Raw genomic sequence first — 26,162 nt, forward strand, 5'->3', positions numbered from 1 at the left:
GTGCAGAGGACGCACTACACCAACGTTAAAATAATGTAGCTGCCTGCGGTAGTGATAGGATCAGGAAAACACCACAAACCTTCTTCAGGTAGCTTTAGCTGAACACTGTGAAGAGGACGCACTACACTAACATTAAAATAATGTAGCTGCCTGCAGTAGTGATAGGATCAGGAAAACACCACCAACCTTCTACAGGTAGCTTAAGCTGAACACTGTGCAGAGGTCGCACTACACTAACGTGTAAATAATGCAGCTGTCTGCGGTAGTGATAGGATCAGGAAAACACCACCAACCTTCTACAGGTAGCTTTAGCTGAACACTGTGCAGAGGTCGCACTACACTAACGTGTAAATAATGTAGCTGCCTGCGGTAGTGATAGGATCAGGAAAACACCACCAACCTTCTACGGGTAGCTTTAGCTGAACACTGTGCAGAGGACGCACTACACTACTGTGTAAATAATGTAGCTGCCTGCGGTAGCGATAGGATCAGGAAAATACCACTAACCTTCTACAGGTAGCTTTAGCTGAACACTGTGCAGAGGTCGCACCACACTGACTTGTAGCTTTAGCTGAACACTGTTCAGAGGACGCACTACACTAACTTGTAGCTTTAGCTGAACACTGTGCAGAGGTCGCACCACACTAACTTGTAGCTTTAGCTGAACACTGTGAGGAGGACGCACTACACTAACTTGTAGCTTTAGCTGAACACTGTGCAGAGGTCGCACTGCACTAACTTGTAGCCTAAGCTGAACACTGTTCAGAGGACGCACTACACTAACTTGTAGCTTTAGCTGAACACTGTGCAGAGGTCGCACTACACTAACTTGTAGCTTTAGCTGAACACTGTGAGGAGGACGCACTACACTAACTTGTAGCTTTAGCTGAACACTGTGAGGAGAACGCACTACACTAACTTGTAGCTTTAGCCGAACACTGTGCAGTACACTAACTTGTAGCTTTAGCTGAACACTGTGAGGAGGATGCACTACACTAACTTGTAGCTTTAGCTGAACATTGTGCAGAGGTCGCACTACACTAACTTGTAGCTTTAGCTGAACACTGTTCAGAGGACACACTACACTAACTTGTAGCTTTAGCTGAACACTGTGCAGAGGTCGCACTACACTAACTTGTAGCTTTAGATGAACACTGTTCAGAGGACGCACTACACTAACTTGTAGCTTTAGCTGAACACTGTGAGGAGGACGCACTGCACTAACTTGTAGCTTTAGCTGAACACTGTGCACTACACTAACTTGTAGCTTTAGCTGAACACTGTTCAGAGGACACATTACACTAACTTGTAGCTTTAGCTGAACACTGTGCAGAGGTCGCACTACACTAACGTGTAAATAATGTAGCTGCCTGCGGTAGTGATAGGATCAGGAAAACACCACCAACTTTCTACAGGTAGCTTTAGCTGAACACTGTGCAGAGGACGCACTACACTAATGTGTAAATAATGTAGCTGCCTGCGGTAGCGATAGGATCAGGAAAACACCACCAACCTTCTACAGGTAGCTTTAGCTGAACACTGTGCAGAGGTCACACCACACTGACTTGTAGCTTTAACTGAACACTGTTCAGAGGACGCACTACACTAACTTGTAGCTTTAGCTGAACACTGTGCAGAGGTCGCACCGCACTAACTTGTAGCTTTAGCTGAACACTGTGAGGAGGTCGCACTACACTAACTTGTAGCTTTAGCTGAACACTGTGCAGAGGTCGCACTACACTAACTTGTAGCTTTAGCTGAACACTGTTCAGAGGACGCACTACACTAACTTGTAGCTTTAGTTAAACACTGTGCAGAGGTCGCACTACACTAACTTGTAGCTTTAGCTAAACACTGTGAGGAGAACGCACTACACTAACTTGTAGCTTTAGCCGAACACTGTCCACTACACTAACTTGTAGCTTTAGCTGAACACTGTTCAGAGGATGCACTACACTAACTTGTAGCTTTAGCTGAACACTGTGCAGAGGTCGCACTACACTAACTTGTAGCTTTAGCTGAACACTGTTCAGAGGAAACACTACACTAACTTGTAGCTTTAGCTGAACACTGTGCAGAGGTCGCACTACACTAACTTGTAGCTTTAGCTGAACACTGTTCAGAGGACACACTACACTAACTTGCAGCTTTAGCTGAACACTGTGCAGAGGTCGCACTACACTAACTTGTAGCTTTAGATGAACACTGTTCAGAGGACGCACTACACTAACTTGTAGCTTTAGCTGAACACTGTGCAGAGGTCGCACTACACTAACTTGTAGCTTTAGCTGAACACTGTGAGGAGGACGCACTGCACTAACTTGTAGCTTTAGCTGAACACTGTGCACTACACTAACTTGTAGCTTTAGCTGAACACTGTTCAGAGGACACACTACACTAACTTGTAGCTTTAGCTAAACACTATGCAGAGGTCGCACTACACTAACGTGTAAATAATGTAGCTGCCTGCGGTAGTGATAGGATCAGGAAAACACCACCAACCTTCTACAGGTAGCTTTAGCTGAACACTGTGCAGAGGACGCACTACACTAATGTGTAAACAATGTAGCTGCCTGCGGTAGCGATAGGATCAGGAAAACACCACCAACCTTCTACAGGTAGCTTTAGCTGAACACTGTGCAGAGGTCGCACCACACTGACTTGTAGCTTTAGCTGAACACTGTTCAGAGGACGCACTACACTAACTTGTAGCTTTAGCTGAACACTGTGCAGAGGTCGCACCACACTAACTTGTAGCTTTAGCTGAACACTGTGAGGAGGACGCACTACACTAACTTGTAGCTTTAGCTGAACACTGTGCAGAGGTCGCACTACACTAACTTGTAGCTTTAGCTGAACACTGTTCAGAGGACGCACTACACTAACTTGTAGCTTTAGTTGAACACTGTGCAGAGGTCGCACTACACTAACTTGTAGCTTTAGCTGAACACTGTGAGGAGAACGCACTACACTAACTTGTAGCTTTAGCCGAACACTGTCCACTACACTAACTTGTAGCTTTAGCTGAACACTTTTCAGAGGATGCACTACACTAACTTGTAGCTTTAGCTGAACACTGTGCAGAGGTCGCACTACACTAACTTGTAGCTTTAGCTGAACACTGTTCAGAGGAAACACTACACTAACTTGTAGCTTTAGCTGAACACTGTGCAGAGGTCGCACTACACTAACTTGTAGCTTTAGATGAACACTGTTCAGAGGACGCACTACACTAACTTGTAGCTTTAGCTGAACACTGTGAGGAGGACGCACTGCACTAACTTGTAGCTTTAGCTGAACACTGTGCACTACACTAACTTGTAGCTTTAGCTGAACACTGTTCAGAGGACACACTACACTAACTTGTAGCTTTAGCTGAACACTGTGCAGAGGTCGCACTACACTAACTTGTAGCTTTATCTGAACACTGTGAGGAGGACGCACTACACTAACTTATAGCTTTAGCTGAACACTGTGAGGAGGACGCAGTACACTAACTTGTAGCTTTAGCTGAACACTGTGCACTATACTAACTTGTAGCTTTAGCTGAACACTGTTCAGAGGACGCACTACACTAACTTGTAGCTTTAGCTGAACACTGTGCAGAGGTCGCACTACACTTACTTGTAGCTTTAGCTAAACACTGTGAGGAGGACGCACTACACTAACTTCTAGCTTTAGCTGAACACTGTGAGGAGGACGCACTACACTAACTTGTAGCTTTAGCTGAACACTGTGCACTATACTAACTTGTAGCTTTAGCTGAACACTGTTCAGAGGACGCACTACACTAACTTGTAGCTTTAGCTGAACACTGTGCAGAGGTCGCACTACACTAACTTGTAGCTTTAGCTGAAAACTGTGCAGAGGTCACACTAAACTAACTTGTAGCTTTAGCTGAACACTGTGCAGAGGTTGCACTACACTAACTTGTAGCTTATATATACAACACCTGGGATGCATATATATATACACAATACACTGTAAGTGCAGCTAACTGACTGACTGTCCTGCCTAATCTATCTAACTTAAATCAAATGACACTGTCTCTCTGTCTCTGTCTCTCAACGCCAGAACACACTACACAGGGCTGCTGTGCAGGCGGCCTTATATAGTGTGGGGCGTGTACTAAACCCCCTGAGCCATAATTGGCCAAAGCCACCCTGGCTTTGGCCAATTACAGCTCTCTCTCCAGACGGTGCTGGGATTGGCCAAGCATGCGGGTCATAGTGCATGCTTGGCCAATCATCAGCCAGCAATTCACTGCGATGCCGCAGTGAATTATGGGCCGTGACGCACCACACGAATTTGGCGCGAATGGCCCATATCGTTCACAATTCGGCGAACAGACGATGTTCGAGTCGAACATGGGTTCGACTCGAACACAAAGCTCATCCCTAGTCCCCAGTGCTTTGTCCAATGCCCTGCATGCAGTTTTATATTATATATACACAGTTTTTCCTTGTCCATAGCAACCAAAAAGTACTGTAAATCTGTAGAGAACATTTTCCCAATGATAGCACAGGCAGTAATAATAAAAAAAGACACAAGTTTTCACCTTTTTCCCACCATCCCAGAAAAGCTCTTTTTATTGCTTCCTGTGCCCCTTTTATTGAGATATACCCCTTTTCCCTGATCTGCCTGACACCTGTTAAAAGGCAAGAAAGGAGATAAAATTTCCAAAATAGGAACACAGACAGCCATAAAACATTGTCAGTAGTTCCAGTCATTTCCCAATCTATCCAAAACCAAGAAAAAAAACATTTGCTAGAGCTATATGATATATGGAATGTGCCTGGGAAAAACAAAGGGTTAACGAATGTGGGCAAATGTGAATATAGAAATATTAAATATAGAAATATTACAAAACATAAGACATTTACTTTTCTTCTAAGGCAATTTGGACATACATTTTCCCTTTTAGTTGACAGGTCCTCTTTAATGGCATTGCTGATGATTTATTAAATATTTCTGAAAATTTCAAGCCGAATTTTATTAAATCCACTTGGTATTGATTCACTTCTTTGCTAAAAATACCAATGCAGCAAACCTCTGCCTTGTGCAGGAAGACCTGCGTTTAAAGCAGTGACCTTTTTCAGCTATGGGAAATGCCCCTTTCCAGTAATATCTGCATTGAACCAAACTACCAATTAAAACCCACAGCCAATCTGATGGCAGCCATCACAATCAATGTAAAGGTCTCATTACTCTGGGTTTATTAAACAACTCTTCTGAATAACCTAAGGTTGGATTTTACCTTATTAGCTCCAGCAGCTCATTGTAAGTGGGAAGTTTCTTCACATCTTCTTCTAAGGAGATATCTCTATGAAAGAAAGGAATGCATAAGTAATGTCTTTAGCATTGCTAAGATGTGGAAGGTCATCGGTGCATCACCCCTTACTATAGTTACCTGATATGACACCTGTCATAATCGTGAAAATAGCAACGCAGCCAGCTCACTGGAAACTTCTCTTCTGGTAGATCTTTGATGATTCTCACAAAGGATTGTGGGAAAATACCTACTCGATCAGCCACTGTTCCCTGGAAACCAGAAGAAAGTTATATGAGTGAAGTACCGGTATATGATAGCACGCAATTATCATCTGATATATGATAATTATTTTACGAAGTTGTGTCTAACAGCTATGATTAGCTGGGCAGATGATTCCCAGAAAAAGACAATGGGGAGTTATCTGGCCCTTGTCTGTAGTGCAAGGAACCGCCCTTTTTTCTACCTAATGGGTGTATCAGCGACGTTGCACAGAGATTTTGCAACAGGTCCAACAACCAGAAAACAGCAATCATAATAGCCTGCCATTGTACTGTAGTGTGGTGGTTCTCAACCCTGTCCTCAAGTACCCCCAACAGGCCATGTTTTGTGAATTTCTCTTAGATAACATAGCTGTCCAAAATACCAGGCATTGACTAAAGCACCTGTGCAAGATAAAGGAAAACTTACAAACATGGCCTGTTGGGGGTACTTGAGGACAGGGTTGAGAACCACTGCTGTAGAGTAACACTACCATATACATTAACTAGTTAAAAATAATTGGCAACTCACATGTAAAGTATGCAATGCACTTGTCAGATAGACAAAAGGCAGTGTCAGGACACTATATCTGACAAGTGCATTGCGTACTTCAACATGTGAGTTTCCAATTGTTTTTAACTATTAAACTATATCCTATATAGTACACCTCTTTGCTAAAATTGATTTTTAACATGGACTTTTTATGATTGCTTGTATTAACTTACAGTATGGTACCCTTGACCAATTAGGGCTGAAATATCACTGTTCGTGCTATATATATTTTATTATTATTATTATTATTATTATACAGGATTTATATAGCGCCGACAGTTTACGCAGCGCTTTAATATTTTATTATTTCCATGGTTGTAGAATGGACTAAAGGTCTGGTTGCTCAGAGTAATCAGATCCATCCATGCATAGTTAACCTCAACCAAAACTAGACATTGATAAAAGACTACAAATATTGTTCACAGAGTGGACGCATATCAAAATATATAGCTAATAGACAGGTGCCTGCATTATATTGATACATATATTGATACATGGTGAGAGGACAGAGCTTTCAGTGGAAGATTTAAATTGTTTCTATAAAATGTTTATTTTTCAAATATATCCATTAAATTTAGTTTGTAAAAGGATGCTAGGCTTTATATTTATAAAGAATTTATGTCAGAGGGAGGGCTTTCCAGTCATTCGCATTTATTTTTAACTCACTTGCTGCTCTCTATGAGACCTCATAAAGCATGAAACTGACATAAAGCATTGCCGGCTTTTGCCACTTACAAAAAAAGTAACATTTCTTACAAATAATATTACAGACTCATTTTAAATTTTATTTTATTTTAGATTTTATAAAGGATTCCCAGGGGTATCCACAAGTGAAGACTGAATGTGCTTAAGTTCATATCACCCTGAGTTTTTCTAATTAAAAAGAAAACAGGGGGCACAAAGAAGAGTTGTACCCCGCCATTGCAATACTCAGAAATCAAGCACAGCCTACTAAATCACCTATGCTAACCTTCCACAAATGAATCAACTCTCCAAGTCCTCTCAGTATCACCGACTCCAACACACTGACCCTATGGCTGTTCTCAGCCTCCACTCCTGTAATGAGGGCCTGGGTTTACAGCTCCTACATGGGCAGCTGTGAAGCTGTTGGTCAGGGTCAAAGGATCCACAAGGCATTATAGGTTGGCACCAAAATTCAACAACATGTTCAAATTCAATTAAAATTCCAGAGATATGCAAATTCCAGAGATCTTGGTGTTCAACGTGAATTAAACTAAACACTAATATATCTAGGATCTGGGCATTCTGAGAAGGCTTTAAGAAAATATAAAGGAATCAGCAGGTACCTTGTAGTACCTGTTTTTTTAGTATTGGCTTTTGTAAATACTGCATGTTTGTTAAACTAATAGTTTCACTTTAAGTTCTCTTATAAGGTCTTTCATAGGCTCTTTTCTATGAAACCATATAGTCCTAGCCTTTTCTCACCTCCAGCCAGTCTTTGTTTACTCGACTCAGAAGATATATGAGTTCTCCGCTCTTGAAGTTTAATTCTTGAGCAGCATTTCCTTTAAAGTCAAATAAAGCCTGCATGCAACAAACAGAGGTATTAGAAAGTCATGTCTTTAAGGATCGACACATATAAAAAGGTACATTTACTAGTGTTCGGCAATTTAGAACATGGCTTCAGTCAGGCTATAGGCCTGGCGGACATGGTCTTGTTCCCTTCAGCATCACCAAACTTGTGGAGAGTTAATAAACAAGATTTTTTGAGCGGTTATGGCTAAATAAAAAGACTCTGGTGGAACTCAAAGTCCTAACAACAGCTTTTTTTCAGTAGTTTCCTTAAAAGGATAGTTCACCTTTACCACAAAACTGCCTATGCAGATAAGGGGAATCTGTAGATAAAAACAAACTGTGCAGCTCTGAGTAAAGTTGAATAATGTCCTTGCTATAGGTGTAGGCCATTTACATACCTTATGAAGCCTGACTGGAATACTCCCAGGACGTTGCTAAGTACTCCCAGGACGTTGCTAAGTGAGTCCTAGTCGCCACTGCTCACCTCCTACAACCACAGGAGTGAGCTATCAAATGCTGAGCTCAGAGCTACTGCATCAGAGGAGAGAAAGAGCATGTGAGGGGGTTTGAATCAGCGAAAGAGCTCACTCCTGTGATGGTGGAGGTGAGCAGTGACGACCAGGACTCACTTAGCAACGTCCTGGGAGTACTTAGCAACGTCCTGGGAGTATTCCAGTCAGGCTTCATAAGGTATGTATATGGCCTACACCTATAGCAAGAACATTATTCATCTTTAGTCAGAGCTGCACAGTTTGTTTTAATCTACAAACATCCCTTGCCTGCATAGGCAGGTTTTTTTGTATAGGTGAACTATCCTTTTAAGAACTATCTGCGTCTAATTCCAGCAAGCAGTTGCACCAGTGTCAGTAACATTACCGACACATGTGGCAAATGTGGCGTTTCTTACTAATGTCACATTAAGAACCTGTCAATATGGCAGGGACAGACTCTTAAAGAATTGCCACCAGTTCTCAGATTAGAAAACTGGAGATAATTAAGAGCAACTCTGTCATGGCGTAAGGCCGTATGCGGGCCATGTCTGTGCTGGGAAGCTGTCATGAATTTGATATCTTCTTGCACAGTATTATATCCCCGACCCCATTCAGCTGTTAGCTAGGAAATTCCCCAGGCCAGAGCTAAATGAAAACAAAGGGGCTGGGCATACTGGTGATGTCATTACCTAAATATGGAAATGCCCACATTTTGGAAACCACTTTTCACTGAGTGGAGAACTGAGAGACTAGTTTCCCATCAAGTCAGCTTTACTCATGATTGACAGTGCATGACAGTGGGTAGATTCTAAAGCTCCTATTGGAATAAATAGTGACTATCGTCCTGCCCACTTCTGTGCTCTGTCAATCAAAAACAAATCAGACCTGATGGGGAACTAGTCTCCCAATTTCTTATCAGGCTCTACCCACCCCAGTACATAACTACTCAACCATGCACCTATTAGTATGATGGGCGAAGTGGTGGGGAGGGAGGGAATGCACTGAGGAAGGAGTTTCCAGTGTGGACACTCCCACCTCAGAGTAGGCACTGAGAAATTCATGTCAGGGCCACATGTATTACACAGTGGCCCTATGGGATTGCGAGCCCCTAGCACCCCATGTTAATAATAATTAAGGCCTGTTTTAGTTGTTATACTTTTTTGGGGGTATTGTCGCCCACTAATGTTTAAATGTGTAGTTAAAGTGGGTCTAAAGGCACAAGGTTTTTATATCTTACTACATTCTATGCTTTAGGACAAAAAACCTTCTGTTTGCAGCAGCCCCCCTCATACTTACCTGAGCCCCATCTTGATCCAGCGATGTGCACGAGTACCTCGGCTGTCTGGGACTCTCCCTCCCCTTTGGCTGAGTTAGCAGCAGGCGCCAATTTTGTTCAAATTAATTGCATTTTCTATTTTAGGTGATTTTGTTATTATTTAGAAAGGGGTGCTTGTGGGGTCTTGCAATCCCATGTATCTGTTGTGTCTGTGCTGTGCCCCAATGAAACTCTAGAGGGTGTTTATGACACCCATTATGAATTCCCCTGATTGTCTTTTGGAGTTTTAAATGTGAAAGTCACATTCAATGCTTTATAATTACACCCAACAAATATATCTAGCTTTCCCCAATTCCTTATATTTTTCACTAGGGAATTTTGTTTTGTTTTAATGTAATTACTTGCTGTTAAAACTGTTTCTTTTTTATTTCCTAATAAAACAAATCTTTCCTTATTTATTACCTATGTTTAAAGCAAATGTATGCATTCACAAAGCAGTAGAGATTCAAGCAGATATTTTGGTTGCTACTGAGAATATTTACGCACAATGCCGTGAGCAAGTCACATTTAATATTGCCTGCCAAGCTGAATATACAAATTCGTTTTTGACTTAAATGATGATTGTCAGTATCATGAAAGTAAAGGATAGAGAATATATAGGAGCTTTAACAGACATCTTACAAAGCCTATTTATTTATTTCATTTTTTTTTAAATCAACACAAAGGATAGTACTTTCATTTACTGAGAAGTGTATTTTTTGCTGGTGGCTGCTGTCCTAGGTAAAATCTTCCACCTCCTGCACCCCTGCATAGCTTCCATCAATGAAAGGCACTCTATGAATGGGAGACGGGCAGATAAATGAAATGTTCACCTCCTCCATTCATAAAGTGCTTTTCATTTTGGTAAATACAGAGCTCAGAAGAACATGTATGCAAAGTTGGTGAAGGTAGGAGATCAGCAACAAGGACATAGAAAAAAAAAATTTGCCCGGAGTTCTGCTTTAACAAAAAATGGTTTCTGCATTCCCAATGCAACCAGACTCATGATTTGGGGGCCTTAGGCAGCAGTGACATTCATGCACCAAAATGTATAAATCAGCCAATGCATCCTGACCTCTGCTCTTGGTCGCTCCATTTCTGAGATGTGTTGGGAGTTTTTCTTACTGTTGAGAAACAAATACACACTATCAGATGATGCACAGTCTTACCTGATTTTGTTCAGTATATATTGACCCTAAAGCATGACAATACATCTGCCCACATTTTTCATACCCCACACTTTAAATAATAATAATAAACGTTATTTTATATAGCACCTTTAACAGTAGCTGCTCAAAGCGCTTTACAAGGAAAACACAAGAAATACACAGGACAACATAAATGAAAAAAAGGACAATTATGTGAAAGCTTGTCTAAAGACAAAAGTATAAAGAAGAAAGTTGTTAGATTTGATTTGAATGAGTTTAAAGAATATAACTCTGATGTTCTTTAGAAGTGAATTCCAGAGTTTTGGAGCAAAGCAGGAGAAGTCTCCGTCTCCCATTAAGTGTAGGTGAAGGTAAGTAGAGGATACACACAAAAGACAAGAATTTGAGGAACGGAGCTTACGGGGGGGGGGGGGGAGGGGAGGGAGTAAGTTGATAAAAGTTCAGAGATAATGGGGTGCCAAGCCATGAAGAGCCTTATAGGTGAGCAAGAGGATCCTAAAGTCTATGCGAAGTCCAGTGAAAGGACTCCAGGATAGGGGTACTATGATTACTTGTACCAGACCTAATCAGGATTTTGGCTGCAGAATTTTGAACATATTGAAGTCAATTAATAGTGGATTTAGGTACACCAGTGAGTACAGCACTGCATTAGTCAAGTGGGGAGAACACAAATGTATGGAGAAAGTGCAGAGAAGGGCAACCAAACTGATAAGCGGCATGGAGGAGCTCAGCTATGAGGAAAGATTAGAGGTACTGAATTTATTCTCTCTTCAGAATAGGAGATTAAGGAGGGATAATACATAAGGGGTCCATGTGGTGAACTTGGTGTTGAGTTATTCACTTTAAGGTCATCACAGAGGACAAGGGGGCACGCTTTACTCCTAGAGGAAAAGAGATTTCATCTCCAAATATGGAAAGGTTTCTTCACAGTAAGAGTAAGAACGTAATATAACTGGATACTAACATTTATTGGTAAAGTTGATCCAGGGATTATCCAATTGCCTCTGGGGGGGGGATTCAGGAAGGAATTTTCCCCCCTGCTGTAGCAAATTGGATCATGCTTTGCTGGGGTTTTTTGCCTTCTTCTGGATCAACTGTGGGTATAGGATTGTGAAAATGGGATTGTATGTCTTTTTGTTTTTTTTTTTTAATTGGATGAACTTGTGTCTTTTTTCAGCCTGACTAAATGTAACTACAGTATCTCACAAAAGTGAGTACACCCCCCACATTTTTGTAAATATTTTATTATATCTTTTCATGTGACAACACTGAAGATATTACACTTTGCTACAATGTAAAGTAGTGAGTGTACAGCTTGTATAACAATGTAAATTTGCTGTCCCCTCAAAATAACTCAACACACAGCCATTAATGTCTAAACCGCTGGCAACAAAAGTGAGTACATCCCTAAGTGAAAATGTCCAAATTGAGCCCAAAGTGTCAATATTTTGTGTGGCCACCATTATTTTTCAGCACTGCCCTAATTCTCTTGGGCATGGAGTTTACCAGAGCTTCACAGGTTGCCACTGGAGTCCTCTTCCACTCCTCCATGACAACATCACGGAGCTGGTGGATGTTAGAGACCTTGTGCTCCTCCACCTTCCATTTGAGGATGCCCCACAGATGCTCAATAGGGTTTAGGTCTGGAGAGATGCTTGGTCCATTACCTTTACCCTCAGCTTCTTTAGCAAGGCAGTGGTTGTACTGGAGGTGCATTTGAGGTCGTTATCATGCTGGAATACTGCCGTGCGGCCCAGTCTCCGAAGGGAGGGGATCATGTTCTGCTTCAGTATGTCACAGTACATGTTGGCATTCATGGTTCCCTCAATGAACTGTAGCTCCCCAGTGCTGGCAGCACTCATGCAGTCCCAGACCATGACACTCCCACCACCATGCTTGACTGTAGGCAATACACACTTGTCTTTGTACTCCTCACCTGGTTGCCACCACACATGCTTGACACCATCTGAACCATATAAGTTTATCTTGGTCTCATCAGACCACAGGACATGGTTCCAGTAATCCATGTCCTTAGTCTGCTTGTCTTCAGTAAACTGATGCTTGCTTTCTTGTGCATCATTTTTAGAAGAGGCTTCCTTCTGGGACGACAGCCATGCAGACCAATTTGATGCAGTGTGCTGCGTATGGTCTGAGCACTGACAGGCTGATCCTCCCACCCCTTCAACCTCTGCAGCAATGCTGGCAGCACTCATACATCTATTTCTCAAAGACAACCTCTGGTTATGACACTGAGCACGTGCACTCAACTTTTTTGGTCGACCATGGCGAGACCTATTCTGAGTTGAACCTGTCCTGTTAAATCACTGTATGGTCTTGGCCACCATGCTACAGCTCAGTTTCAGGGTCTTTGCAATCTTCTTATAGCCTAGGCCATATTTATGTCAAGCAACAATTATTTTTTCAGATCCTCAGAGAATTCTTTGCCATGAGATGCCATGTTGAACTTCCAGTTAACAGTATGTGAGAGTGATAACACCAAATTTAACACACCTGCTCCCCATTCACACCTGAGACCTTGTAACACTAACAAGTCACATGACACCTGGGAGGGAAAATGGCTACTTGGGCCCAATTTGGACATTTTCACTTAGGGGTGTACTCACTTTTGTAGCCAGCGGTTTAGACATTAATGGCTGTGTGTTGAGTTTTTTTGAGGGGACAGCAAATTTACACTGTTATACAAGCTGTAAACTCACTACTTTATATTGTAGCAAAGTGTCATTTCTTCAGTGTTGTCAAATCAAAAGATATAATAAAATATTTACAAAAATGTGAGGGGTGTACTCACTTTTGTGGGATACTTTTTGTGCTATCATACAGTGTATGATGGCATAGGACATAGCCAAGCAATGTTTCTCAAGTGGAAAAAAAGATGTTATGACAACAGCTTGTACATGTGAATCAAGGGTTAAATTAGCATCGAATATCACCCCTAGATTTTTCAATTTAGACCGAAGCTCAAGTACAGAGCCATCTATAGATAAGCTATTAGGGCTTGCCTTACATAATTGATGGGGGTTAACAAAAAGCATGACTCAAGTCTTAACTGAAGGAAATTTTGGGCCATCCAAGTTTTTAGATAAAACAAATACATTTAGATAGGAGAGAAGCATCCAAAGTAGAATCCGGTTTAGTGTAAATGTATATCTGAGTGTCATCAGCATATAAGTGATAATTAAGTCCATGTGATCTAAGCAGTTGGCCAAGTAGAAACATGATAATGCTAAAAAGTAAGGGACCCAAGATTGAGCCCTGAGGAACACCATACTTGACTGGACCAACACCAGACTGAAATCCACCAAGAGAAACAAAGTGACAGGAAACAGTAAGATATGACTACATACATTTCAGAGCCAATTCTGGGATTTCAACTAAGGGCGAGAGTGTAAAATATTGTAGTCTACAGAATCAAAGGCAGAACTAAGATCCAGTGTAATACGAATAGTTAGCAAGCTCGAATCAGAAGCTAACAGACGGTTGTTAACAAGGCATTTTTTCAGCGGGAACGCAGGGGAATGCAGTTCCAGCACCTCCAGCACTGAATGTATGTACAGTACTGGCATAATGGGATGTGCTGAAGGGTCTATTGATAATGGCTACTTGGGGATCTAGTGTTGCTGAGATCTTTAATTGGTGGTGGGGATCTATTGTTGCTGGTGGGGATCTATTGTCGCCGGGGGATCTATTGTTGCTGGGGGCAACTTATGTTGCTGGGAGGGATTAATCAATGCTGGCAGGGATCCACTGTTGATGGAAGGGTCTTCTGATTCTGGCTGCTGGGAGATTCTATTGTTGCTTGTGGGGTCTTTTTTCTGGGGGATCTATTGTTGCTGGGGATACTATTGTTGCTGGCTGCAGGGGATCTTTTTTTACTACTTTTTATGTTTTTATTAACAAATTACTTGGCGCCACAAAATGATACTTGGTTCTGTATTCTCTAAAAAATGGCGGGACTGGGAGGTGGACAGGGGGTGGAACCAAGGGACAGTGCTCTGAGGTGGATAGGGGGTGGAGGCAAGGGGTTACTTTGAATAGGAAGTACCTGCACATATTCTCTAAGAAAAAAGCCCTGGTCGTTAGTGACTTTGTCCAAGGAGGTTTCTGTGCAGTGCGGTTGCCGAAAACCAGGTTGGAGGGGTTTAGATAGGTTAGGTCAGGTGATTAGGTAACTGATATATCACAATCCACTCAAGGATCTTAGCAAGGAAAGGTAAGCTAGATATTGGGCAAAACATGTTTAAATTGTCCAGAGCCATGTTGGGATAGTCACATTGTTATGTAGAGAGAGGGATCAGACTGGCATCATGGTGATGGTGGAATCAAACCATGAGTAATCAGTCTCATTTTCTCGGTGATGAAAAGATCTGCACCATTATCATAGTCATAGAGGGATTATAATCCCATTGCCATTATAATAGAGGAATCCACCCTCCTTGCTGTATCGACAGAGAGATCTGTGTAGTTGTCCTGTGACAAAGGGATTGCCATTTTAAGAAATGTTCAATACTACACTACATGTTGCACAGGACATCAGGGATGGTTCCTGGAAAACAGGTATAATTCCCGTTATCTGGGTTGTGGTCCCTTTAAGGGGGACATAAGAGACATTCTATGTACTCACTCATCCAGGAGGAGGGTTTCAGTGGCAGTCTAGTTGGAGAGGACTGACTGTCAGTTTGGTAAGTCCTTATTTGGGACCCGGAATTCAAAGACTCAAGGAGAGACTTTGGGTGGAAAAGTTTCTCCAAACCCTGATTACAGAGACTTTGGTCCCAAAAGGTTTAATGTGCCCACAAGGGAGGCTTGAAAAGGATCAGGAAGGAGTCATCACTTGTTGGTGAGGTGAAGTGGAGCAGTTCACAGCTGTGTGGACTGTCTGGCAACTGAGACAGTGTTTGCTGAGCTCATATGACCTTTGTGTTCCCTGAAGCAGACAGAAACCTTAAACCTGAGCGTGGGACAGGTATACTGGTGATGAGCCATTTGGGTTTTCATTATACCGGAAGTATGGACTGTGCATTTACCTTGCGGAAGAAATGTGTTTTGTTTGCTTGTTTTGGGAGAACAAAAAAAGACTATTTGCTTTTACAAAATGCTGGTGGGTGATCTTGGGCTCCTGATATTACAATGTATAATTCTGTTGAGGAATTAATCTGATGTCATATACTGCTCATCATAGGCGTCACCAGGGGGGGGCTATCGAGGCTGGAGCCCCGAATGTGGAGCCCATAGCCCCGAGTCTCAGCGGGTGTGGAGGAGAGAAGAGCCGGCGGGTCGCGGCTGCGGAGGACGGCATTGGAGGTGGAGGAGGGACGATCAGGCATGTACAGGCACTGAGCCATCGGACCGCCACCTCCCCCCACCCCCCCACCGCTCACATCGTCTCCCAGCTTAGTTATGCAGCGCGGCTGCATATAGACATGATCCTAGGAGTGGACACTGATAAGCTTATCGTACGATCCAGAAGTCATGCAGCCGCACACAGCTGTGACATGAACTTCCTCGGCACTCGTTCTCTTGTTCTTTCCTTCCCCCGCTCTCATCTAGATTCTCCGCGGCAGCAGACAGGATGAAGAGCGGGGGAAGGAAAGAACAAGAGAACGAGTGCCGAGGAAGTTCATGTCACAGCTGTGTGCGGCTGCATGACTTCTGGATCGTACGATAAGCTTATCAGTGTCCACTCCTAGGATCATGTCTGTATGCCTATCTAAGCAGGGAGAGGAGGTGAGCGCTGGGAGGGGGGATAGAGCAGCATGGGGGGGCGGGCATAGAGGAGCACGGGGACCAGAGCAGGGGGGGGGGACCAGCAGAGCACATGTGGGACCAAAACATCATTCGGGGGATCAGCGGAGCATGCAGGGAACCAGCGCAGCACACAGCACGCGGGGGACCAGAGGAGCACAGGGGGACCAGAGGAGCACAGGGGGACCAGAGGAGCAAGCGGGGGACCAGAGGAGCACAGGCGGACCAGAGGAGCATGCGGGGGACCAGAGGAGCAAGCGGGGGACCAGAGGAGCACGCGGGGGACCAGAGGAGCACGCGGGGGACCAGAGGAGCACAGGCGGACCAGAGGAGCACGCGGGGGACCAGAGGAGCACGCGGGGGACCAGAGATGCACAGGCGGACCAGAGGAGCACGCGGGGGACCAGAGGAGCACAGGCGGACCAGAGGAGCACGCTGGGGACCAGAGGAGCAAGCGGGGGACCAGAGGAGCACAGGCGGATCAGAGGAGCATGCGGGGGACCAGAGGAGCACGCGGGGGACCAGAGGAGCACGCGGGGGACCAGAGGAGCACAGGCGGACCAGAGATGCACAGGCGGACCAGAGGAGCACGCGGGGGACCAGAGGAGCACAGGCGGACCAGAGGAGCACAGGCGGACCAGAGGAGCACGCAGGGGACCAGAGGAGCACAGGCGGACCAGAGGAGCACGCGGGGGACCAGAGGAGCACGCGGGGGACCAGAGGAGCACAGGCGGACCAGAGAAGCACAGGCGGAACAGCGCAGAACGTGGGGGACCAGAGGAGCAGAGAGGGACCAGCGGAGCACGCGGGGGACCAGCGCAGCACGCGGGGGACCAGAGAAGCACAGGGGGACCACAGGAGCAAGGGGGACCACAGGAGCAAGGGGGACCAGAAGATCTGGCATGGGTGAGACCTGTCAAAGTTGGCCGGTCTGGATGAAGTCCAGGGCCAAATTTTTGTCTCAGTCCAGCCCTGGAGACGAGCAGCCGGACAAGCAGAGATGACATCATCTCTTTCCGCCCGCCCGTCACCACTCTTCAGCTTTCACAGCTGGGACTTCAATGTGGGAGCGATGTGCGGCGGGGAGCAGAGAGATGATGTCATCTCTCACTGCCTGCCACACATCAGCGCTCTTCTGCCCTCACTAAATGGGCCTCTTCAATGTCGGAGGTGTGGTGGGGAGCAGAGAGAATAAATCATCTCTCACTGCCCGCCCTGCATCTCCGCTCTCCTGCCCTCACTAAATGGGCCAGTGCTGCCAGCCTGCCACCAATGCAGCGAGAATGCACATTTGGTGGCACTGGCTGGCATAGCAAGTGACAATCTGCAAATGGTAGCAAGTGACAATCTGCTAATGGTGGCAAGTGACAATCTGCTAATGGTGGCAGGTGACATGGCAAGTGACAATCTGCAAATGGTGGCAAGTGACAATCTGCAAATGGTGGCAAGTGACAATCTGCAAATGGTGGCAGGTGATGTGGCAAGTGACACGCCCAGGGCTCCCACTGATTCTGCATTATGGTGAGTTGAACCACTTCATTATATATTACAATATAACAATAGAAACAATGCGCTTTGATCACCCTGACACCATATCAACCATGGTGCCATGATGATTGAAACGCCAACACCAGCCTTGCTTACCACCGGCGTGCACCCCCCCCCCCCCCCCCCGTTGGTGACCGCTGCTATGGGCTCTAGCCCCAGATCTTTTTCAGACCTAGCAACGCCCCTGCTGCTCATCATGTTTTTGGTGGGTGAAGCTGATCCAAAAGATTTTAGATTGGAGAGGTAACATATATACTTTCCTGACACTTTCACTTCTGGTGGCAGAATCTTCCAGCAGGGAAAATTAAAGTTGCGGGGTTTGTTCACACGATGCCCTTTGAGCTAAATTTTTCTGCACACCACTGCACCACCAAACAATTGTTTTCTCTGTGCCCTGTTCACACCATACATGTGCAATGGTGTGCAGAAAAAAACACAGCTCAATCGTCATGGGATGACACAAGCCCTAAATCTTTTTCTAGCATATTTGGGAAAACATTGAGGCTGGGTTCACACCGCAGCATGGAGCGACTCACAGCAGGAGTCCGGTGCGTCCCTATTCACTATTTCAGGTCCGATTTCAGCCCAAATGTTTGGCTGAATTTGGACCTGAAACAGACCGGAAGACGCACAGGGTTCCTGTGCAATTCGCACTGGAGCTACTCCGGAGATTTGTAAACCGGCTCCATAGAGAGGCGGTCACAATCTCCTGACATGCGAATTGGATGCGGGTTTTGCAATAGTGTGAACCCAGCCTGAGACTCACAAATTCTGTGAGCAGATGTTAAGGGTTGATCACTCAGATATAGGCTCTGCTTTATACACTGAGAACTCACAGGGTGTATCTACAGGTGGGTTGGCAGAGTTCTCCAGTAAAGTTGCAACACCCTTCATAAAATATATTGTATATGATCGAATGGAAGAATTTATTAAGGCACCATCTAGTGCACTTTACACATGGCGGCTATTCACAGCATATACTCATCTCAGTGAAGAGCATGTGTAATAAGATTGGCACTTTTTTTCTTCCAATGGGGAAAAGAAAAGAATGTTATACATGAAGAATGAAAGTCATGTGCAGAGACGTGAGAAGAAGGGATGTCATTTAGCAAGATCAATCAAAACTAAAAGAGTTACATCATTCTTCTACTCGGGGCTTTTTTTCAGCTGGAACTTGGTGGAACTCAGTTCCACCACCTCTGGCTCAGGCCCTCAGCTCCCTGCTCACCAATGTCACTTGTAAACACAGAAGTTCAGCTTCTGTGTTTACAATTGACTGCTTGTCTCCCAATGGCTTCCACAGATCTGATCTCCTGAGTGGCTCCCACTGAGTGCAGGATGGGGACAAGGGGGATGCAGGTGCCTGGGATGCAAAGCAGATGCCAACACACCAGCTGAATACAGCAACAAAAGTAAGGCATGTGGAAGATGGTGGAGCATTTAAGGAGGGGGGAGAAGATGGGGTGGGGGCAGTGGGGGGATTGCACGCCAAGGTCAGCAGAAGAGTGAGTGAAAGTGAGATGTGGATGGGGGATGCAGAGGTAAGCAGTTGTGGAAGAAGACTGAACTCTGCACTTTGTGTGTAGTGCACCCCTGAACTCTGCACTATATATTCAGTGCACCCCTGAACTCTGCACTATGTACACAGCGTACCCCTGAAATCTGCACTATGTACATAGCGCACCCCTGAACTCTGCACTTTCTGTGTAACCCCCCAGAACTCTGCACTCTGTACATAATACACTATTGATATTTAATGCCCCTTTAAGACCCTTACACATTGAAAGGTGTGAGTATGGGGGAGGTTGTTTTTTGGGGGGTCATGGTTGAGTTCCTGCACCTATTTTCTGAGAAAAAAAAGCCTGCTTCTACTTCCTCTTCACATCGGGGCTTTTTCTCTCTTCTCTCCATGCTATGGCCACCTATTTGGTAGTGAAGCAGGGGAGAAGATATTTTACAACAATTGCCAGTCTGGTCATTTTAATGCACCTTATTAAACTGGCAGTTGGTGTTTGTTTGCATGGCCGGTTTCTCATTTTGCTGCAATGAGTGGACAATGTCCTTTCTGCTTCTCATTGCAGCCTTATAAACTGCTCTCCAGAGGAGATAAGCCTCAATATTTATTATCACGGCTTACCTCCGCTTAATGCACATACACCATAAATGGAAAAGATAGAGGAATAGGATTGATACTGCAGAACAGCTGTCACAAATATGTCTGCCACGAGGTGGTAGGTAATCTCAGACCATTGCATTGCGGTAAAGCATGTTACATGGCTTGGGTGTTGTGTCCATGTGATACTGCAGTGCTTAGTGGTGATAGACTTGAGGGTTTAGCTTGTGTTTTTCCTCATCAGGTCTGCTGTGTTGACTTGGTGGGATTTTGATGTCATTTTAAGGGGAGGGGTGACATTTATGTTTTGCAGGTTTGCCGTTAGGTCTGTCTCTTTTTTTTGAAGGCTGAAGTTTTTGTTCGGGATTTGTGCTAGAAGGAGGCTTTGAGGGTGCAAGGTTTATGCTGGATGGGGTGGGGATTAGGAGGATTTATGGTGGCAATTGCAATAGAAAGGGGGGGGGGGATTTTGCTTTGAGGGGCGTTTGGGAAGGAGGGTGTTAGTAGATTTGTGCTACAATCAGGGGTGGAGGGTTAGAAGGATTTACGCTAGGAGCCCCTCCCACTGTTAGGGCCAGTTCACACCATGCCCGCACATAAATCACACAGGAATGCACTTATTAACCTGCGGTTCTGTGCAGTGCGATTTCAGCCCATTCTTCTTCAATGGGCTAAAATCACACTGCACCACACCAAAAGTAGTGCATGCACTACTTTTTAGAACACACTGCAACCGGAACGCATGGTAACTTTGTATTGACACCCGCAGCAGATAACAAATGGAGTGTGTTTTGCATTCGATCAGAATCGCACAGGAATGCAAAGCGCATTTCTGTTTGATTCGCGTGCAGGTGCAAAACAATAAATATACACTTATTGCGATTTTTTTTACCAAAAATATGTGGAAGAATACATATCAGCCTAAACTGAGAAAAAAAAATTGCTTTTAAAAAAAAATGGGGATATTTATTATAGCAAAAAGTACAAAATATTGTGTTTTTTTCAAAATTGTTGCTCTTTTTTCTCTTTTTTTGTTTACAGCGCAAAAAATAAAAAATGCAGAGGCGATCAAATACCACCAAAAGAAATCTCTATTTGTGGGAAAAAAAGGACGTCAATTTTGTTTGGGTACAACGTCGCACGACCGCGCAATTGACAGTTAAAGCGACGCAGTGCCGAAACGCAAAAAGTGCTCTGGTCAGGAAGGGAATCTTCCAGGGCTGAAGTGGTTAAGGATGTGGCGGCCGGATCCTTCTAGGCCCACTCCTTAGCAACCAGCTATTTGTCAAAAAACAGCCTGGTGGTCCCCTGACCCCCAGTCTGTTTTTTAACAAATACACCTTATGATACTGCCAGCTAAAGCCCTGTGGTAATTATCATATCCTTTTTTTCTTTCTGGTCCGTTTGTGAATTGGACTTAAGAGCTTTTTATGCAATATTTACCGACACATTTTTTTTTCCCCCGGTAAATACTGCATAATCGTTATTATTACTTTTTGAGAATTGGACTTAATTTACCACAGGCAATAATGTATGCAAATGAGTAACATGATACCCTTATCCATTGCGGTAAAGCTTAGTGAATTGACCCCTAAGTCATTTTTGGGGTGCTTGGTGGGAGACACCTTTTTTACAAATTAATGCACATTAAATTAATGTGTCTATGTTAAACGCACTGCAACTGACCAGGCTGATTTGCATGGGCCCTCTAAGTCTCCATCTACTAGAATGAAGTGATGTGATGTGCGGTACAATAGAATGGTTCTATATATATATTTTTTATGTGATTCTTCTCTCAGGTGGTGAGTCAGAGAACAGGCCCAAAATGCCATCAAGAGCTGACTGCTTGAACCCGGAAAAGACAGCCAGGTGAATAGGGCCAAGATGGTGGCTGGGGACCCGGGCCGTACCACCTGAACAGCGCTCGATTTGCTGTGTAGGTCAGTATGTGCTGTATTTTCAAAATAACCCGGCAGTACTGGTAAAAGGGGAAAAAAAACAAAAAACATGTGGGAGAGTTGAGTAAAACTTTAGGGTGAAGTAAATCCTCTGTTATGTTCACACTTCAGCAAATCGGGTACAGGTTCACTTTGCACCACCTGTTTTTACACTAGACATTTCAATAAATAAGACCATCTGTGTTTTCAGGTTCTCTATACTCAGAATCAGGTGCCAGCAAACACTGAATCTGTGACTTGCCTGACAGCTTCTTTAACAGTTTTTGGTGTGTACAGCGCAAGTTGTTGCCTCTTCTTCTGAGCAGGTAGTGGCCATTACTAAATTATTAGATCAGTGATGCCATTCATTTTTCCCAAACACATCATGAACCTATCCAATAAGGCAAATGGCTATATGTGAAAAATGCACTAACCAATCAGATTTCATTTTCACTAGCTTCTGAAAACTAAAAGCTGATTGGATGCTATGAAGTACTCTCTCGAGTGCCTTATTGTCAGGGCTGGGCTCAGCCCTTCCTTTTCTGAGCTGGCCGCTCAGCTGTCGACTAATTGCCAGCTCCTGTCTCTCCACAGTTACTCAGCTGTTGATGATATCCTGATCGTCAGTCCTGCCTACTTAAGCCGTCCAGCCCAGAGGATCTCTGCCTTCGCCTTAGTCAACATCACAGAGACTCCTGCATTCCTGTTAAAAGACTTGCTTGACTGACATCCCTTCCAGTTCCAGATCCTGCTTGCTGTTTTACTACGCTCATCCCTGGCTCCCTGACATTTGGTTTGTCTGACTATCCATTCCGGTTCCTGAACTCTGGCTATTTTTTGACTACGTTTGTTCTATTTACTTATATTATTAAACAAGTGTGATTTAACTGTACTTCTGTCTCGGTCTGATTTCATGGTTTCTGACACTTATAGAATAAGTTGAAAACTTTCCTGAAATTGGTGCGTGGCTGAAATGTCTGTAGTAGATGAAGTTATCATAAAGGCCCCCCATTAACTACATTTCCTAGTACAGTCACTGCAGGCTACCAAACAATCAACACCTGTTGTACCCACTCATACAGCCAGTATAATAAAACTGAGAGCGGATGGCCATTGTACTGTGTTTAGGTATTACTATTTCAAGAAACAATCTCCATTTTCTTTATTATAAGGAACAATCATAGACGCTTGAGTCTGTTTAAGAAGCCTTACATTTTCCGAGTTGGAGGACGTAACCTGCGCAAAGCACGTGGGATCCTTTCACTGTCAAACGTTGTCTGGTAGAAAAATATCCTAAGATCATCATCTAGCAGAACCCATACTGGGGAACTCAACAGGCCCTGAAATATACATTTTTTGTTAGAAAATGCAGAACAGATTCTATGTATTGTCACTATGTTGAACATAAAATACATACTGAGTCATACATATGCACAAATATTATCAACATAAGCAAATATAGCACAAGGCACGTGTGTTCTCACTTAAATCTTAGGACAACATTTACTAAAACTGGAAAGTGCAAAATCTGGTGCGGTCCGCATAGAAAGCAATAGGCTTCAATGTTTTTTTTGTCAAAGCTTAATTGAACAAGATGAAGTTAGAAGCTGATTGGCTTCCATGCACAACTGCACCAGATCTGAGTGTTCCAGTTTTAGTAAATCTCCTCCTTAGTGTGCTTAGTGTATTTCATCGAGATCCGTGCAGTTATCGATTATGAAACTTTGCCTTTGTGCAGGATGATTAATGAATTTTCTGTAAGTGTCCTGTAGTGGGTCAACCTGCTGGATCCCTCCCACATCTTTTCTCTCTGCACAGTAATGATATCGCTGCTACTTTTACTAGGTAACACTGCAAAGGCATTTGGCGCCCCCAGATGGGTTTATATCCTTTTTGGCAATTTAGGAATATATTTAATTAAAGCGTAACTCCACATTGCAAGGATTATAACAACCTTTGTTGCAGATTCCTACCATTTGTTATTCTGAAGAAATCCAAGTGTGTTTGTCTACATCTCTGTGCTCAGTGGCAGTGGCGTAGCGTGGGTTGTCAGCACCCGGGGCAAGGCAAGTAATTTGCGCCCCCCCCCCCTAACCTGCGGACTTTTATCACTCCCCGAGTCCCTTCAAATACAATAGTACTGACCTACCTGATTCCTATACTGACCATTACACACTACACTGACCACTATACTATACTATCCACTACACTAAGAACTACACTGACCACTACACTACACTGACCACTACACTACACTGACCACTACACTATGCTGTCCACTACACTAAGAACTACACTGACCACTATACTGTCCACTACACTACACTGACCACTATACTGACCACTACACTGAGAACTACACTGTCCACTACACTATACAATACTGACCACTATACTACACTGACCACTATACTGTCCACTACACTGAGAACTACACTGACCACTACACTAACCACTATACTGTCCACTATACTATACTGACCACTACACTGAGAACTACACTACATTGACCACTATACTGTCTACTACACTACACTGACCACAATACTACACTGACCACTATACTACACTGACCACTATACTACACTGACCACTATACTACACTGTCCACTACACTGTACTGACCCTTATACTACACTGTCCACTACACTATACTGACCACAATACTACACTGACCACAATACTACACTGACCACTACACTGTACTGACCACTACACTGTACTGACCACTACACTAACCACTATACTGTCCACTATACTATACTGACCACTACACTGAGAACTACACTACATTGACCACTATACTGTCTACTACACTACACTGACCACAATACTACACTGACCACTATACTACACTGTCCACTATACTACACTGTCCACTACACTATACTGACCACAATACTACACTGACCACAATACTACACTGACCACTACACTGTACTGACCACTACACTGTACTGACCACTACACTGTACTGACCACTACACTAAGAACTACACTGACCACTATACTGTCCACTACACTAACCACTATACTGACCACTACACTGAGAACTACACTGTCCACTACACTATACAATACTGACCACTAGACTGTCCACTACACTACACTGACCACTATACTGACCACTACACTGAGAACTACACTAACCACTATACTGTCCACTATACTATACTGACCACTACACTGAGAACTACACTACATTGACCACTATACTGACCACTATACTACACTGTCCACTATACTACACTGTCCACTATACTACACTGTCCACTATACTACACTGTACTGACCACTACACTACACTGTCCACTACACTGTCCACTACACTATACTGACCACAATACTACACTGACCACTATACTACACTGACTACTACACTGTACTGACCACTACACTGTACTGACCACTACACTACACTGACCACTACACTACACTGACCACAATACTACACTGTACTGACCACTATACTACACTGACCACTATACTACACTGACCACAATACTACACTGACCACAATACTACACTGTCCACTACACTGTACTGACCACTACACTACACTGTCCACTACACTATACTGACCACAATACTACACTGACCACTACACTATACTGACCACAATACTACACTGACCACAATACTACACTGTCCACTACAATGTACTGACCACTACACTACACTGTCCACTACACTACACTGACCACTACACTATACTGACCACAATACTACACTGTCCACTACACTGTACTGACCACTACACTACACTGTCCACTACACTACACTGACCACTACACTACACTGACCACTACACTGACCACTACACTACACTGACCACTACACTGTACTGACCACTACACTGACCACAATACTACACTGTCCACTACACTGTACTGACCACTACACTGACCACAATACTACACTGTCCACTACACTGTACTGACCACTACACTACACTGTTCACTACACTACACTGTCCACTACACTACACTGACCACTACACTACACTGACCACTACACTACACTGACCACTACACTACACTGTCCACTACACTATACTGACCACAATACTACACTGTCCACTACACTGTACTGACCACTACACTACACTGACCACTACACTACACTGACCACAATACTACACTGTCCACTACACTACACTGTCCACTACACTGTCCACTACACTACACTGTCCACTACACTGTCCACTA

The 26,162-nt window shown here is 43.9% G+C and overlaps 1 protein-coding gene across 2 annotated transcripts in view; it reads right to left on the bottom strand.

The window, feature by feature from the left end:
- The window catches only part of NCF4 (neutrophil cytosolic factor 4), a 63,931-nt gene that overhangs the window by 13,046 nt on the left and 24,723 nt on the right, over positions 1-26,162 (bottom strand). For both annotated transcript variants that reach the window (XM_073592496.1, XM_073592497.1), the window contains 5 exons: positions 23,167-23,294; positions 10,500-10,548; positions 7,529-7,627; positions 5,411-5,541; positions 5,258-5,323 (listed from right to left, as the gene is read on the bottom strand). In XM_073592496.1, the coding sequence (XP_073448597.1) occupies positions 5,258-5,323; positions 5,411-5,541; positions 7,529-7,627; positions 10,500-10,548; positions 23,167-23,294 (473 nt within the window). The remainder of the gene's footprint in view (positions 1-5,257; positions 5,324-5,410; positions 5,542-7,528; positions 7,628-10,499; positions 10,549-23,166; positions 23,295-26,162) is intronic.

This window comes from Aquarana catesbeiana, linkage group LG07 (genome assembly GCF_042186555.1).
Source record: "Aquarana catesbeiana isolate 2022-GZ linkage group LG07, ASM4218655v1, whole genome shotgun sequence".
Lineage (NCBI taxonomy): Eukaryota > Metazoa > Chordata > Amphibia > Anura > Ranidae > Aquarana > Aquarana catesbeiana.